At 41.0% G+C, this 15,234-nt stretch overlaps 1 protein-coding gene and 1 long non-coding RNA gene across 4 annotated transcripts in view; both read left to right on the top strand.

Annotated features, from left to right (window-relative positions):
* Positions 1-2,610: 2,610 nt before the first annotated feature.
* Positions 2,611-15,234, top strand: part of URI1 (URI1 prefoldin like chaperone) — a 74,691-nt gene continuing 62,067 nt past the window's right edge. For 2 of the 3 annotated variants that reach the window (XM_032249177.1, XM_032249179.1), the window contains exon 1: positions 2,614-3,055. In XM_032249177.1, coding sequence (XP_032105068.1) covers positions 2,927-3,055 — 129 coding nt within the window. In that variant the 5' untranslated portion in view covers positions 2,614-2,926. Of the gene's footprint in view, positions 3,056-15,234 lie in introns of all 3 variants that reach the window. The other variant, XM_032249178.1, reaches the window with a different exon arrangement.
* LOC116530803 lies at positions 4,450-12,917 on the top strand. The gene is made up of 2 exons (XR_004260139.1): positions 4,450-8,710; positions 11,301-12,917. It is a non-coding gene; the product is annotated as an uncharacterized LOC116530803 (long non-coding RNA).

Genomic DNA, 15,234 nt, shown 5'->3' with positions numbered 1-15,234 from the left:
GTCAGACAATGCCAAATTCTAGTAGGATGTCTGGATTTGATTCTGGTTGCTGTGGGAAGCAATGGAGGGTCCTAGAAGAGAGACTGACATGACCTGATCCCCTTTTAAAAGCTCACCCAGGCTGCTGAGTGGAAAATAGTTTAAAGGTGTGTGAATCAAATGTCTTTGGCTGCTCGTGATAAAAAATTGTCCTGGTTATTCAGAAAATTTACTGGCCTTTTAAATGGGAGGTTCAGAAGTGATGTAGACTTCAGGGTTGGTTTATTTAACCCTGGATCGAGCTCTGTGATGTTGTCAATGACTCTGGTTCTGGTCTCAGCTATGCTGACTGCAGACATTTCATTTTGAGTCTTGGAATGTCTAGGTGGTCTGGTGGGGGCTGTCTGATACACAGAGAGCTACCTGCTTTGTACTTCTGGCCAAAGGGATAGAGAGATTCCTTATGGGAGCACTTCTGAAGAGTAAGGAAGAGCCTTCTCAGGCTGGGTTCGGTGACTCATGCCTGTACTCCCAGCACTTTAGGAGGCTGAGGCAGGTGGATCATTTTAGGCCAGGAGTTCAAGACCAGCCTGGCCAGCATTATGAAATCCTGTTTCTACCAAAAAAAAAAAAAAAATTAGCTGGGTATAGTGGTGACACACGCCTGTAGTCCCAGCTACTCAGGAGGCTGAGGCAGGAGAATTGCTTGAACCCAGGAGGCAGAGGTTGCAGTGAGCCAAGATGGCACCATTGCACTCCAGCCTGGACGACAGAGCAAAAAGAAAAAAAGAACCTTCTCAGAAGCCTCTGGGAAATCTCGTTTTGGACAGTATCACACATCCATTCTTGAATCAACTACTTACAGAGAAGATGCATCACTCCCCTTTGCCTGGAGCTAGGGGTAGGTCAGCTTCCCACAGGCACAGGACTATGTGGTCTAGGGTTGAGCCCTTGAATGAGGGGAAGTGAGGTGGGCTGCTGCTGGTGTCCCCTACAAGGAGCAAGTGAGGTGGCAGGGGATGGAGAGATGATGGTGGTACCAGAGGAGGTGGAAGAATGGTCAGGTTCTGGCTGCTCCAGAGGCGATGATGGTTGAATGTGCAGTGAGGAAAAGACAGGAATGAACATTTATCTTTTCCCAAGTTGTCCTTGCTTTCTTTCTTTGAAGCCATAAAAAGGAAAAAAGGGTGGATCTGGACTTGGGAGCTGGGCAGCAGTGAGGGAAGAGAAGCAGAGCAAGCAAGCACACCAGGCTGGGACTCTGCAGGCATCTCTTTGCCTAGTCCTGTCTGTATAATGTGGAAAGAACTGGACCCATCCTTACTGCTAGCGAGCGAAGCAGATAGGGCAACACCACTTCCATGCAGTTAGGTTAATAGGAGGCTATAGGAGGAGGTGGGCACATGAGTTGTTTTTTTTTTTTTTTTTTTTTTTTTTTTTTGTGAGATGGAGTTTCACTCATGTTACCCAGGCTGGAGTGCAATGGCGCGATCTCGGCTCACCGCAACCTCCGCCTCCTGGGTTCAGGCAATTCTCCTGCCTCAGCCTCCTGAGTAGCTGGGATTACAGGCACGCACCACCATGCCCAGCTAATTATTTGTATTTTTAGTAGAGATGGGGTTTCACCATGTTGACCAGGATGGTCTCAATCTCTTGACCTCGTGATCCACCCGCCTCGACCTCCCAAAGTGCTGGGATTACAGGCTTGAGCCACCGCGCCCGGCCATGAGTTGTTAAATAATTGTAACGGCCCGACGTGGTGGCTCACACCTGTAATCCTAGCATTTCAGGGAAGCCAAGACAGGAGGCTCGCTTGATGCCAAGACCAGCCTGGGCAACAGAGTGAGAACCCGCCTCTACAAAAGATAGAAAAATTAGCAGGGTGTGGTGGTGAGGGCCGGGTGGTCTCAGCTACTCCTGAGGCTGAGATGAGAAGATCGCTTGAGTCTAGGAGTTCGAGGCTGCAGTGAGAAATGATAGCACTGCTGCACTCCAGCCTGGGTGACAGAGACCCGTCTCTTAAAAAAGAAAAAAAAAAAGAGGAAAAGTGGGGGGAAAGTTATCCTTGAAAAATTTCTTAGTCCATTCATAGCAGCATATTAAAATTAGTACAGTAGTTTAATTTATATTACAGAAAATACAATGTGTACAGTAATTAATGCACATGCAAAATATAATTGTATATTTCAGTTCACTACAAAGGCACAGAAAAGAGTTAAATTTGCTAAAATTAAATGTGCTTATGAAACAGCTCTAGTATATGAATTAAGCTCCTAGATACAGATGCAGCACCGAACGACAGGGGAAGGAGATGGGGCACTCAAGGCGACACGCGTTCTTGTTGCCGAGAGCTTCCTGCCGTGGAACTTCTCTAGAATGTAAGCTTTTTTTTTTTTTTAAGGTTCCAAAGCCTATATTTAGTGCTTTCATATACGTAATTTCAAAAAAAAAAAAAAGAAAGAAATATCGGCATGGAATGTAAGTTTGAGGAGGATTACAAACGCCGGGCACTGCCATCCTCAGCCACGAGGTCCGCACCACGCGCACCCTCCTGGGGGCGGGGCCTGCGCGGGATGGGCGTGTCGGGGGCGGGGCCTGCGCGCTAGCTTCCGGCGTGCCGCGCGGGGCGGGGCCTGTGGGGAGGCGCGGAGGAGGCGCGGCCGCCGCGGGACGTCTGGCAGGGCCCGCACCGGAGAGGCGTCTCGGCAGCTGGTGGTTGGCCTGCTACTCGGAGCCTGCGGCGGGGCGGCGGCGGTATGCACGTGTGAGATGCGGCCGCGGGCGGCGCGGACGCGAACAGCGGCGGCGGCGGCGAGCGCGGCCTCTTGGGCGCGGGGCGCGCGGTGCCTGAGGGCGGGCGCGTGGGCGCTGGGCAGCCGCCGACCGCGCCGCCTGCGCAGGCGCTGGTTCAGGACTCACTCACCTAGCTGAGGCCCGCGGGCCCGTCATGGAGGCGCCCACCGTGGAGACGCCCTCCGACCCTGCGCCCCCCTCGGCCTCGGCCTCGGCCGCAGCCCCGGCCCCGGTTCCGCTGCGCGCCCCGGACGTGGCGCGGCTGCGCGAGGAGCAGGAAAAGGTAACTGGCAGCCCCGCGCCGCTTCCGCCTCCGCCCGCCGGGCCGCCCCTGCCTGTGCTCAGGGCCGCGGCCCCGCGTGGCCTGGGCCCAACCGCTCGGGTTCCGGGAGGAAACCGGGAGAAACTTTTGTCACGTGCTTCTGTTGTCTTTGTCTGCAGCCCTTTGACCTGGCAGCGGAGGGAGGGGTGTGGAGCCCATTCGCCTGCCCCGGAAAGGGGGCTTCAGAGCTGAAGGCGTGCAACAGCGTGTGGGAATTTGGGGGCGGGGGCAGCACGCTGTCAACGGAAGCGTTCACCTTAATTTTTGTAGCTTGTAATGACCTAAACATTGCTTAAAATGTATACTGTTTTGCTCCTTATTTGTTTGCACGGAAAAGTTTTACTACCTTTGTCATGTTAATGCTTCCTGTGCAATATTTGGTTATTTAGTATTTATCACGATATAATGTCATTTAAACAAAATAGAGACATTCTCACTATGTTGCCCAGGCTGATCTAAAACTTCTGGCCTCAAGCGATCCTCCCCGCCCTGCCTCCCAAACTGTTGGGATTACAGGCGTGAGTCACCGGACCTGGCTCATTTTTACACATTTTAATTTCATCGCGTAATAAATGAATTTTAAACTGTTGAAGAGGGTACGGAGTCTGGTATTTCCTGGTGGGACTTTACATAAAGAAGTGTTTCCAGTTTAAGAAACAGTTTTATTGTTAAATCCGAGTTTTCTGTGGATTCTGTGGTCTTTCAGATTGATTGTCCGCTGAAGTGTCTTGAAATTCTTATAAAAGCAGTATTTAATTTGCTTAAAATACTTTATGTCATCATTTATGGAAGAGCATCATGGGCTATAAAGGGTTAGGAAGTTGCTTCAACATCACAAGCACGGTAAAAATTCTTAACTTTTTAATTGAACATTTCCTGTATAAGAACGACTGTTTACATAGGTATAAAAATATGCACAGTTCAACTAGATGAGGGTTTTGATAGAACTTAAAAAACCCCCGTTTGCTTGGAAACCACTTGTTGGGATGAACTAACTGCGGGAATCTTTCTTACTTTGTTCTGGTTGGTTTATTTTGTGGGTTGGATTTTCATTTCTCAGTCACTTTTCTCTAATAACGCAACTGTTGGGTTTGGAAGCCTATTTTCAAAATGAGAGTTTAAAAATCCAGTGGTCAGCGAGGTGACTCACACTTGTAATTCCAGCTGTTTGGAATGTTAAGGTCGTCGAATCACTTGAGGCTAAGGAGTTCGAGACCAGCCTGGGCAACATAGGGAGACCCGGATATACAAAAGAAAAAAGCCCAAAAAATTAGCCAGGCACGGTGGTGCACACCTGTAGTCTCATGTACTTGGGAGGCTCAGGAGGGAGGATCACTTGAGCTTAGGAGTTTGGGCCGGAGTGAGACCCTGTCATTTAAAAAAAAAAAAAATTAAAATTAAAAGTTAATTAGTTTGGCATCTTTAAATTATAAGACATTAATGCATTTTTTTTTTAAGAGAAAAATAGAAAAAGAAGAAAGATAAAACAGCCCCTTATGAAGTCTTACTCCTTTGGGCAAAACTTGGTATTTTTTATTCTTTCAGAGAATGTGACACAGACCCTCAGAGGATGATGTTTCTGTTGCCTCTCATCTACTGCAGTTCGTTAATTTCACCTCCTGCTGACTTGATATATTTTCTGCCATTTGGCATGTTAAAAATATATCCTTAGTTTTATTCTGATGTTAGTGTGACTGAAATGCAAAGGATACTTTTTGGGGTGCTCTGAACAGCTTTCTGGTACCGTATTGAGTTACAGTGGAAGAGAGTAACTGCTTTTTCAGTTAGAGTCTTGTGGGAAACGGAATGTTTCCTGTAGACATTGTGCTATCAAATTATTTTTCTGTGTTTTAATGTTAATTCGGCACACTAAATAGCCACGTGTGTATCTGTCGTGGGTGTGTAAAATTATCCCCAGTTCAGGAAAAAGTGTGTCAGTATTTAATCTATCTTTAATAGAAGCATCTGCTTCAGTGGACAGGAGACCCCACAAGGCCACAAAATAAACTGGTTAGTTGGCTGCACTGTAATTATGATGTAGCACAGGAAAACTACCCAGTAAATAGGCAGTGAAATTTTTTTTGTGAAGTACCTTATTTAGGCTTTAAAGCCAGCCCAGTTGTGGGAGTACCGGGAGTTCTAGTAAAGGAGAAGCATTGTGACATCCTGAGTGTAGAAGGGGAAAATGTCATAGTAGCTTTACGTGTGGCACTTGGTATTCCTTTATGTAAGTTGAATCAAACATGCTTTTAAGCTCTTGGCCTTTCCTACCTGGGTTTCATGAGACAGAGTTAAATTCTGCAGAAAATGATTTGAATGCCTATTCTCAGTTTCCCCTGGGAGGATACCTCCCTAGTTGGCTTTAGATGCAGAGAGAGAAATGAGTTCCTTACATACTGTGGGTGCCTTAGGCTTAGAGCATAATCTTCTCTGGGAGTCTTAATTGAGAGGGGCTGGTAGGTAATGTGGCTTAAATGTTGCTCATTAGTTTTGTTCTTGCGTGTTTTCCAAATTCAGCTAAGGAGTGTAACAAGTTTTACCCTGTTTTCTTTATTGTATAGTCTCTGGAACATGGAATAAAAAGGAAAAAAATTGGCAACTTGAGAAGGAGGACAGACAAGGGGCCTGAACAAGACACGACCTCTAAGTGACAGCATCTGTAGTCGGTGGCTGGGAGCACAAGTTTTAACATTGCTTTCACTTACAGAGTCAGTGATGAAGCATATCCAAAACAATTTGTTTTAGTTAAAATTTTGGTTTGTTTCTGTTTTGATCTAGCAAAAAACATGTAAGAAACATTCCTGGTGGCTTTGTTCTTAATAGAAAAACTAAAAAATCCAACATTAGGGGATTTGTTAAATAAATCAGGAGCCATTATGTAGGGATTGAAAACTAGGACAGTGTGTATAGCGTGGTTCCAGTTATGTTTATGTAAATATTTACACATTTTATATAGGAAAACACCATTGTTTTAAAATACACAATTTTATTATTTTACTTAAAAGTTTGTAAAATTGGATGGGACTTTTTTTTTTCCCTCAAAAAAGCTATTGATAAAACTTACTTTTAATTTTAACAAAAATTTGAATGTTATTTTAATTGCAGAACACTTTCTGAGCCTGAAAAATGGCTCTTGGCTAGTTTGAACACCAGTTAGGCAGGTTTATTTCTTGGTTACTTCAGAGCTGATATATGTAGTTTATTCAAACAACCATCTCTCCTTCCCTCCCCCCCAAAGGTTTTATTTAATCTTCATTTGTTACAAGATACAGGGAGAGGAGAGAAATTCAGATCATCGCCTTTTTTCCCCTTCCTTTTAACTAAATCTGTTTTTACTAACAGCACTAAAATATTTGTTTGAAAAATGGAAGCTTAACCTGTCTAGACTGTGACCTATGCAATAAAATGTATGGTCCAGGACTACTGGTGTGGAGTGTCTTGGGCTGTTTAGGGAGATTTCCTTGTACTTGTACTTCCTAAGATCTTGCTAGATCTGGTTTTAGGAATTGCATTATGTTGAAATTTTGGTTTCTTGGCTAAGGTGATGTTTCTGAGATACTTGTATTTTTTATCTCTAGATACTATTAGCTTTTATTAGCAGAACTACTGAGATTTTATTGTAATATTTTAAAAAGTAGTATATCCAGTATTGTTTTTATAGGCTTATTTGCAGGATAATAGTAAGATTAGAAAATTCATTAGGATAATATATTTATTATTGAGTGCCTCATGTAATTCTCACTTGGAATTTTGGAATAGCTTATACTTCCTGATACAGAGCCGTGGGGAATTAAATTCATTAAGAGTAAATATTTTAAATTTTTTATAAAGCAGAACAGCTAATTTAACTTAATGGAGGGTTTTCATATTTCTTGTGATAAACTAAACTGCACATAGTTTAAGGAACTGTCAGCCACGTAGGCCATGTAACAGCTATTCTTTCCAAGCCTAGAATCCATGCCATTGAATTTATGCAACAAATATTTAATGAATATCTACTATATGCCAGACATGTTCTGCTGAGTGTGCAGTAATAAACAAAATACAGAAAGTCCTTGCTTTTATGGTTACACTCTCAGGGTAAAGGCATGCGGTTACATAGCCATACCATTGGTGCTTGGTAGGTAAGGCTAAGTAGAAAAAACAGGAAGGTAAGAGGCCTGTAGAGAATGTGGGATGTGAGAGGAGGGATGGCTTCTTCTGTAAGCCGTCAGAGAGGGCTTCTCTGTTAGGTTCCATTTGAGCAGAAACTTGAAATAAGTGGGGAATGAGCTATGTGGATATATGGAGGATATTTTGGAGAAGAGCTTTCTAGCCAGCATTAGAGTAGTACCAGATCATCGTAAGTTTTGGTTTTTATGTTTGTGTGATGGAAAACCATTGGAATGTGTTTTGAGGGTGATCTTAAATTATATCAATTTGTCATGCATATGTGAAGAAATGGACAGATGGAATTACATTATAGGGAGCAATTCTTTGTGTGCCACGCATTGTGATTGATGTTTACAGATTCGATCTTAGAATTTTCATTAATGCCATTTATTTTTCAGATGCACAGTTTGGGTGGTTTCTAGTTTTTGCCTAGAACTTTCTCATGGAGCATTTGTGTCTTCAGTTCCACTTAAAATGCGTTTTCTAAGGTGGACCTTGGTAGCAGTGGACAGAAGTTCTCCCTACTTCAGTCTTTACCACCATGTGTTTTTTCATATATGCTGGCCATTCTTGTGATGAATAATGAGGTTGATGACCTTTTCAAATGTTTATTGGCTACTCGGATTTTTGTGGTTTTTTGTGTGTGTGTGTGTGTGTGTGTGTGTGTGTGTGTGTGTGAAATACCTGGTTATCTTTTATCTATTTTCTATGGGGTTGTTATATTCTAATTGATTCATAGCAGTGACTGCCTTTCCAATTATTGTAAGTTTCTTCCTTAGTCTGTGGCTTGACTTGGAGCACTTATAATGGTGTCTGTCCTTTGACAAACAGACATTCTTAATTTTAACAATTTGTTTCCTTTATGGTTAGTGTTTTCTGTCCTGTTTTTATGAGGTCTTTCTTACTATTCTTCCGTAGATACCCTCTTATATTGCGTAATAGAAGCTTTATTGCTTTGTCTTTCACGTTGAGAAAGTGAAATTGGCTTTGTATATAGGAGGGGATTGAAGGTCAGGTTTCATTTTTTACTGTATGGATACCTAGTTGCCCCATCAGCATTTATCGGAAAGAGTGTCAAGTTTTCACTGCATTGTCATCTTTGTCATAAATCAGGTGACTGTGAGAGTAACTGATCAGTTTCTTGACTGTGCTCTTGGCTTGTCTATTCTTGTAGCAAACCTACGCTGTCTAAATCATTATGATTTTGTAAGTTATCATGATACCTGATAGTGTACTTTTAGTTGTGGTTCCTCAAGAGTGCCTTTATTTTATCCTTTCCAGTCCCTATGCTGTTTCTTTTTCTTGCCTTTGGTATTGGCCAGTTCAGATGGTGGTAGTGGGCATCACGGGTCAACTTTTAAACATTTACCATTAAGTGTGATATTTACTGTAGTTTTCGTATTTGCTTTTTATCAGATTAAGGAAATCTTATATTCCAGGTTTGCTATGAGTTTTTATGAGTGGGTGTTGAATTTTAGAAATGTTTTTTCTAAGTTGATTAATTATAGGTAATGTATTGAAAAGAGTATATTTGTCCTTTCTAATGTTGAAGTTACTTATTTTTTAAGAAAGGCACAGTTGTAAGAATATGTGTGCTTGTATAGCCAAAGGCACATTTCATTTTGTATGTAGGTAAGTTTTCAGAACTCATTACTTGTAAGTTTTATTTTATTTTAGATCAACTTCTTATTGTTGGCACTTAATATTGTGCCAGTAATGTGCCATAAGAAGAGACCCCCTTGGTTTTCATCCTTTGAAAGTTGTTAATAAACATAAAACAATATTTCAAGAAGGAGAAAACACATTTTCATTGGGTTAGGCTTCTCTAGATTGGAAGAAAAGATCCAGGCTTGGATTGGAACAAAAATTGGGAATGGTCCCAGGGAAAGGGAGGAAGGAGGTGTGTGGAATCTGTGATTTGGCTGGCCATAACTGCTTGATTCCGTTTTCCCACCTGTTGTGTTCATTTTGAGTTTAAAAACCTTTTAGCTTCTGTCACTTGTCTTAATCACCAGATTGATGTCTCTATCTTTTTAGTCTCTCATATGCAGCTTTTCCCCCTTAAACTACAACTGTTTATTTGAAAACTTATAAAACTACAGGAAAGGTGAAAGAACAGTGTGATGAAACTTGAATCAGTTAACGTTTTGTCCCATTTTCTTTTCTCTTTATATATTTTTTTCTTCCCCCCCCTGCAGAACCATTCAGAAGCGAATTGCAGACATCATCACATCAGTAATGCTGCAGCACATATCATTTTACATGAAGGTCATTCTTCTATAGAACAGTATCTTTTTTCTTACCAAGGAAATTAACATTGACATGTACCATATTCACATTTTCTCAGTTTTTGTGAAAATGCCTTTATAACTCTTTTCAATCCAAGAGCCAGAGATTACCATAGCCTTTGGCTATCTTATCTCCTTAATCTTTCATCTAAAGTTATTCCCCGCCACCTTCTGTCTTTATGAAATTGACATTTCTGAAGCATTAGGTCAGGTTTCTTGTAGAATGTCTCACAATTTGGAGATGTCTAGTGAATGTAATAATGAAGAAACAAACAATTTTGGCAAGAATACTACATAGATAGCTGGTGGGTGGTACAAGCCTGTAGTCCCAGTTACTCCAAAAGCTTCAAAGGCTGAGTCAGGAGGATTGCTTGAGCCCTAGAGGTAGAATCCAGCCTGGACAGCATAGTGGTAAGGTCCTGTCTCCAAACACACACACACACACACACACACACACACACACACACACACACACACGCGCGCGCGCGCATGCGCGCTCGTATAGATGATGACTTTATTGCATCATGTCGGGAGACACATAATGTCATTTTTGTCCCATTAGTGTTGCTAACCACTTGTTTAAGGTGGCATCTGCCAAGTCTCTCCATCATAAAAATACTTTTAAATGGTATAGTACTTGAAGACAGTGTAAATGTTCTATTCCTCAAAGGCCTTGGATGATCCTTGCCTAAACTGGTTATACCATTGGTGTTTGCAAATCAGTGATTTTCTAACCATGTGTTTATTAGTTGATGTTTTCCAACAAATGAGAACTCTAGTGGGTCCCTCCCCTTTTTAGTTTCACAATAAATTCATTTTTTTTTGTTTTAAATTGAGAGTGATAATAATCTCTGTCATTGTTTCTTTTGATGTTCAAATTGTTCTAAATTTGAGCAATGGAAGCCCTTTCAAGCTGGCTTAAGCATGCATTCTTTTTTTTTTTTTTTTTTTTTTTTGAGACAGAGTCTTGCTCTGTTGCCAGGCTGAAGTGCAGTGGCGCAATCTCAGCTCACTGCAACCTCCATCTCGGGTTCAAGCAATTCTTCCTCCTCAGCCTCCCGAGTAGCCGGGACCACAGGTGCGTGCCACCACGCCCGGCTAATTTTTGTATTTTTTAATAGAGATGGGGTTTCACCATGGCCAGGATTGTCTCGATCTCTTGACCTCGTGATCCGCCTGCCTCAGCCTCCCAAAGTGCTAGGATTACAGGCGTGAGCCACCGCGCCCGGCCTGCATGCATTGTTTTTGTTTGTATTTTTGAGACGGAGTTTCACTCTTGTTGCCCAAGCTAGAGTGCAGTGGCATGATCTTGGCTCACTGCAACCTCTGCCTCCTGGGTTCAAGCGATTCTCCAGCCTCAGGCTCCCTGCCACCACACCTGGCTAATTTTTTTTTATTTTTAGTAGAGACAGGGTTTTACCATGTTGGTCAGGCTGGTCTTGAACTCATGATCTCAGGTAATCCACCAGCCTCGGCCACCCAAAGTGCTGGGATTACAGGTGTGAGCCGCTGTGCCCAGCCTATGCATTCTTTTTTTCATTATTTGATCATTACGTTGCTTTCTGGCACAAGATGTTCCAGGCTTGTCTGTACTTTCTTTGCCTTAGTGCTGAAGTTGACTATTTCTTCAAAGAGTCTTATAAAATAAATAACGCTTAGAAACCAAGATATGGACACAAGGAGTGCTGATTGCTGCTGAGGTGTTATTGCATCAGGTGGACAGTAGTAAGGAAATATATTAACCTTCAGTATACCAGGAAAAGTAGTCATCACCATTTACCATCTAGGTCCAGTGTATCCTTTTTACTGTTTATATTTTTAACTAAATTTTGCAAATAATTTACAGGTCTAAAAATAAGGAATAGTGAAAAACAATTTTATTGGAAAGGTTAATCAGAATTTCAACACAGCAGTTCTCTTTATATGAAGCGAATCTTGATGCATAAACATTATGAGCGATTTAAAAATACTGCCACATGTCAGAACAATGGGATTGTCTAGGTTCTTGTTGCAGATTATTGCATGATGAAGTCCTTCTTGTTGAATGACTGACTGGATGGGAATATCCTATTTCCTTTTTGTTCTTACAAGTGTAGTGTTCACTCATTGATTCTTTAGTTTTCCTCATTGAAATCAGACAGCCTTTGTTTAACATTCACTAAGTTCAGATGTGTGTAGTTTTCTTCCTCCATTGTCATGGTCTCTTCTAGGACTTAAAGAGATAAGCCATTACAGAATTCCTGCTTTCAGAACCTATTTCTGGTATCTTCAGGGTTTTTTTCTCCTAGCCTCTGACCTGAAGAAGTTAAAAAACTTACAGGTGTAGAAGAGGAAATAGAATTTAGAGATCTTTTATTCTAGCAATCTTATTGTGATAAACTATATTTAATAAAATTTGCCATTTAACAATTCTTTTGTGTATACTTTTCAGTGACATTGATGATTTTCACTATTATGTAACCATCACTGTTCTTTATAAAACTTTTTCATCACCCCAAACAGAAACTCTCTACCCATTAAGCAGTAACTCTCCCATTCTCCCCTCACTCACACCCCTAGTCAGTTAAGATTATACATTTTGTTGCTTGTGTTTTTGGTGTCATATCTAAGAATCCATTGCCAGATTCAAGGTCTTGAAGATTTATACCTATGTTTCCTTCTAGGAATTTCATGATTTTAGCTTTTATATTTAGGTCATCGATCCATTTTGAGCTAATTTCTGTATATTCATTGATTGTTGATTTTTGAGAAAATTCATCTAGGATATTGTCATCTGAAGACTCATAATCTGAGATTTAATTTATGCTCTCATTTCACCATCATCATGAGTGTCTTTCTGTGCTATCCAGTGTGGTAGCCATTAACCACATGTGGCCATTATACTTAAATTTAAAATTCAAATTAATTAAAATTAAGTATAATAAAAATTCAGATTTTTGGTTACGATAGGCACATCTCAAGTGCTCATTAGTCACATTTGGCTATTGGCTTGTATCGGTCTGTGCTGATGAAGATTCTCATCATCAAAAAAAAAGATACTGGACTTCATTGGTTAAGAGTGCTACTAACTCTTTATATTCATAATCGGACTTGTTTAATAATAGTGAAGTACCTTTCCATCACTTTTTTCCTCTTTCCATTATAGGCAGAAAATAAAAAACCTGAATTCTCAACTGTGTTTATTGAAAGCTAAAGGCAGACTACAAAGATGGCGTCTGCTATCATTTGTACTTTCTTGAAAGATGATGCGATACCCTAGACAATGCAGTGAGAAAACAGAAGGATGATATTTTACTGTTGATTGCGTCATCCTTCTAGGTGATTACAGAATTCTTTTGTTTTCTCATTTTCTTACTATTTAGTTTTTGGGTTTTTTTTTTTTTTTTTTTAAACATAGGAATAGTTGATCATAAAATAATTACTAAGATGATGATGAAATGGCAAGATGCAGGAAAACTGTAATCACTAGGATCCTGTAGTGTATCTTTGACTTACAAAGACACTGTACCTATATGGTAATTGCAAAATAAAATGAGGTTTTTTTTTCTTAATAGGAATTAAAAAAAAAAATCCTTGAAAGGCCTCTAAGAGAGGATAAAAGTCATGAAATATTAATCCTTGCAAATAGTAGAACTACTCAAGAAAGAAACTAAAAATGTAAAACTGGGTTCAATGGACCCTGCCTGTATATATACCCTGATACTTTGAATTCAAATCCATTACCACAAGATTCTTCTTAAACTTTCCCCAGTCTATATTTGAGTATTTCCTTTAATAGTGAGAACCCTCGTTTTCAACCTCTGTATTTATTCATTTACTCTGTCCTAAAATATATACAAAATAGCTTCAGAATTACTACATTAATACCACTGCCGATAGCAAATCTATCAAGTAAAGTTCAACATTTCTTTGCCGTTCCATTGACTTTTGTATAGTTAATGCTTTTGGGGTGTACAGTTAGGGTACTGATCTCAAAAGTTACTTGAATTATTTTTTTTCTTTGAAGTTATAGCTTGGATTTTTATTTGTGTTAAACAGATGCTCTGAATGAAGAGACCCCCACCAAACAGGCTTTGTGTGAGCAATATGGTTGTTTTTTCACCTGGTGCCGGCAGGCTGAGTCTGGAAAGAGAGTCAGCAGAGGGCAGTGGGAAGAGGGCAGTGGGATGGGAGTTGGTTTATAGGTTTGGGGTAGGCGGTGGAAAGTTACAAAGTTACAGTTTAGGGTGGTTTTTGCAAGCTGGGGAAGGGGTTGTAGGTACAATTGCCTTATCAGTTGAGGCAGGAATAAGGAACAATAGAGGAATGTTTCAAGTTAATTAGGTGCCCACACTTCCCTTTTTCATGGTTGTCCAGTTACTTCAGACTTTCTAGTTCCAGGAACTTACCTGGAGTGTCCCTCCAGTTCACAGAGGTTACCATGGTGTCCATGGCGCAATCAGTCAGCCTAAAAGACCTTACAGTTTGTATTGAATCTTAATATTTGCTTTTTAATTTTTTCCACTTAATTGCATTTTATAAATACATGAAAACATTTATGTGATTCAAAATCACAACTATATCCAAAGTTATCCCTACTGAGGTAATTCTGATTCATTCTCATTCCCTCTCTTACCTACTGTTGTCAACGTGTTTATAACATGGGGAAAAATCCACACCGAGACAATGGATCACTCAGCAAGGCTAGTTTACTTCCTGCAGAAAGGGTGCAACTCGCTGGCAGTCTTGCCACGAGAGCTCACCTGAACAAGGAGACAGGAGCATTTACATAACCTGACACAATCACCCTACTGCTGTGTCCAGTTTCCATTGAACGGGACCTCACATTCTATGCTTGACCCGATTGGCTAAAAACTTGGAAATTTTCTAAAGAAGTAAAGGCAGAGGAGAACAAAGAAAAAGAGTAACTTGAGGAATGCTTAGAACAGTGATAGCATTTCCAAATAAGGAAGGGGAATAAGCTATGACCTGAGATTTGCCTGGGCTTGCCTAGGTATGTCAAGGCAAATATTTAGCCTAAAGTGTAAGAACAAAGAATCCAGGATGCACTTATTTCTTTACTATAACTAACTGCTACCATAAGATTATTAGCAAGAACTTTAAAGCAAATTAACCTTTGAAGAAACTATCATTTATTTGTAATGAACTAAGAGGAAAGTTCCTACACCTACCTATAGATAACTTTTTTTTTTGAGATGGAGTTTTGCTCTTGTTGCCCAGGCTGGAGTGCAGTGGTGCAGTCTTGGCTCACTGCAACCTCCGCCTCCCAGGTTCAAGCAGTTCTCCTGCCTCAGCCTTTCAAGTACCTGGAGTACAGGCACCTGCCACCATGCCCTTCTAATTTTTAAAATATTTTTAGTAGAGATGGGTTTCACCATGTTCGCCAGGCTGGTTTCAAACATCTGACCTTAAGTGATCTGCCCACCTCAGCTTCCCGAAGTGCTGGGATTACAGACGTGAGCCACCGCACCTGGGCTAGATAACGGTTTTCATTCACTTTTGATCAGTCCTTCCTCTGTTCCTTCTTTAAAAGTAATTACATGTGGCTGGGCGCTGTGGCTCATGCTTGTAATCGTAGCACTTTGGGAGGCTGAGGTAGGTGGATCACGAGGTCAGGAGTTTGAGACCAGCCTGTCCAACATGGTGAAACCTCGTCTCTACTATAAATACAAAAATTAGCTGGACGTGGTGGCACCCGCC

Source organism: Sapajus apella, unplaced genomic scaffold (genome assembly GCF_009761245.1).
Source record: "Sapajus apella isolate SASKATOON/1434 unplaced genomic scaffold, GSC_monkey_1.0 scaffold68, whole genome shotgun sequence".
Lineage (NCBI taxonomy): Eukaryota > Metazoa > Chordata > Mammalia > Primates > Cebidae > Sapajus > Sapajus apella.
This window is presented reverse-complemented; position numbering and strand designations above follow the sequence as displayed.